The sequence below is a fragment of the Poecilia latipinna genome, unplaced genomic scaffold, assembly GCF_001443285.1.
Source record: "Poecilia latipinna isolate Pla-1442-1.1 unplaced genomic scaffold, P_latipinna-1.0 Scaffold5550, whole genome shotgun sequence".
NCBI lineage: Eukaryota > Metazoa > Chordata > Actinopteri > Cyprinodontiformes > Poeciliidae > Poecilia > Poecilia latipinna.
In genome coordinates, this window is record NW_015118166.1 from 1 (window position 1) to 1,629 (window position 1,629).

General features: G+C 38.1%; 1 protein-coding gene across 1 annotated transcript in view; it reads right to left on the reverse strand.

The window, feature by feature from the left end:
• Positions 1-799: 799 nt before the first annotated feature.
• LOC106943609 (B-cell receptor CD22-like) overlaps positions 800-1,629 on the reverse strand; it is a gene marked incomplete at its 5' end in the record, with an annotated part of 7,958 nt that continues 7,128 nt past the window's right edge. Inside the window, 3 exons of the mRNA XM_015026921.1 lie at positions 800-868; positions 1,403-1,433; positions 1,512-1,599. Of these exons, the coding sequence (XP_014882407.1) occupies positions 815-868; positions 1,403-1,433; positions 1,512-1,599 (173 nt within the window). The remainder of the gene's footprint in view (positions 869-1,402; positions 1,434-1,511; positions 1,600-1,629) is intronic.

Genomic DNA, 1,629 nt, shown 5'->3' on the forward strand with positions numbered 1-1,629 from the left:
GTGCAGCCCCATTATTATTATTATTATTATTGTAGCAGTCCCTCAGACCCAATAAAGAAAACGGAGAGCTTCGACGGGTGCAGTAGATTTGTATTTACACCGTGAAAACTAAAAGAAAAGAAAATACATTTTGTTTAACATGAATACATAATACTAATAATAACGCTAACTAAAGCAATAAAGCTCTAAACATGAACCTCGCTCCGCTGTCCGAGGGCCGCAAAGTCCATGGCACAAAGTCCGTGCCGTGCCACCTCCAGCTTCCAGTCCGTTCTGAAGAATCAGCGCTACAGCGCTACAGTCCAGTCGTTGAGATGAAGAACATCATCCTCTTCCTCCCGTCCGTGGGATATTTCAGCCCAAAACGCTGGCTGACAGGAGGCTAGCAACACTTCCTCTCATTCTACAGTTTTAACTCAACATGACCCAACCTACAGCGCCCCTGCTGGGTACTATGGGTAACAACTTAGAATCAGCATATAAAACATGGAACGGGCATTTACACATTATTTTGCAAACATTTATATTTCAGTGTTCTACCGAAGCATTACTATTTAGTCAATAAGTACTACATTGCATTGCAGAAAAAAAGTATCAAGAAGTAATGAGTGATTTCTAAAGCACAATGAATGGTAATGTGATGGACTGCTGATGCGTCCACAGTGTATCCAGACCTCCACCTATTGGCCTTTGCAGATAGAAATAAGCTTGTTGAAACACAAACATTAATTATTGGAAAGATTAACTAGATGGATAGAAATAATAAATCCTCTTTCTGACAGAGGCTTTGAAATATTCCTGGTCTCCTTGAGGTTCATGATGCTTTAGTTTCCATCACATTGTTGACATAGGTTGGCTCTTCTGTTTCCTGTAGACAGAAAAAACAAAATGTATTTTACAGTAAATGTACTTGAGCTCAAACTGTTTCAGAGGAAATAAAGGCTGGTCTCATTATTTTCAGTCTCACTGGATTCCCAACTAAAAACTCAAAACACTATATTTGTCCTTTAATGAGATGGTAAGTTGTAGTTTTGTGGTGATCGTCTGAAATTTGGTGGTGAGTTTGATTCCAGCTTCCTTTCATCATATGTTGAAATGTCTTTTTGTAAGATTGAACCCTAAGTTACCTAATAATCCTGTGCATCAGTGTATGGATGTGTTTGAGGGAATGTAACTCACTGTAAACTCTAAGTATTTTAGAAGTTTAAGTACTATATCTATGCAGGATATTTACCATTGTGGTAAAGAAAATGAGCTGATGATAAGGACACTGCATTTTCGCCTTAACCATTTCTGAAATTGTTTGACATAAAATAAAATTATGTCGCCTGAACAATCTTGTCTAACAAATTGCCACACATCGTTTGTGTCAGGATGCAAACAATGAACTCAGTTAGTTTACCTTCTTTGGTTTCTTGGAGAATCTGAACCAGCTGAAAGAAAAAAGAAATATTGAAACACCAACATCTAACAGCAGCTGCAAAGTATCAACTCATAAAAGATAATCTCACCACTCAAAGCTGATGATGCTAATGCAGAGCAATACAATGCCCAGGATCTTCAATATATTAAGGACCAGGAATCCAGATGATCGATCATCTGGAACAAAAAAACCCACTTAGTCCTCAT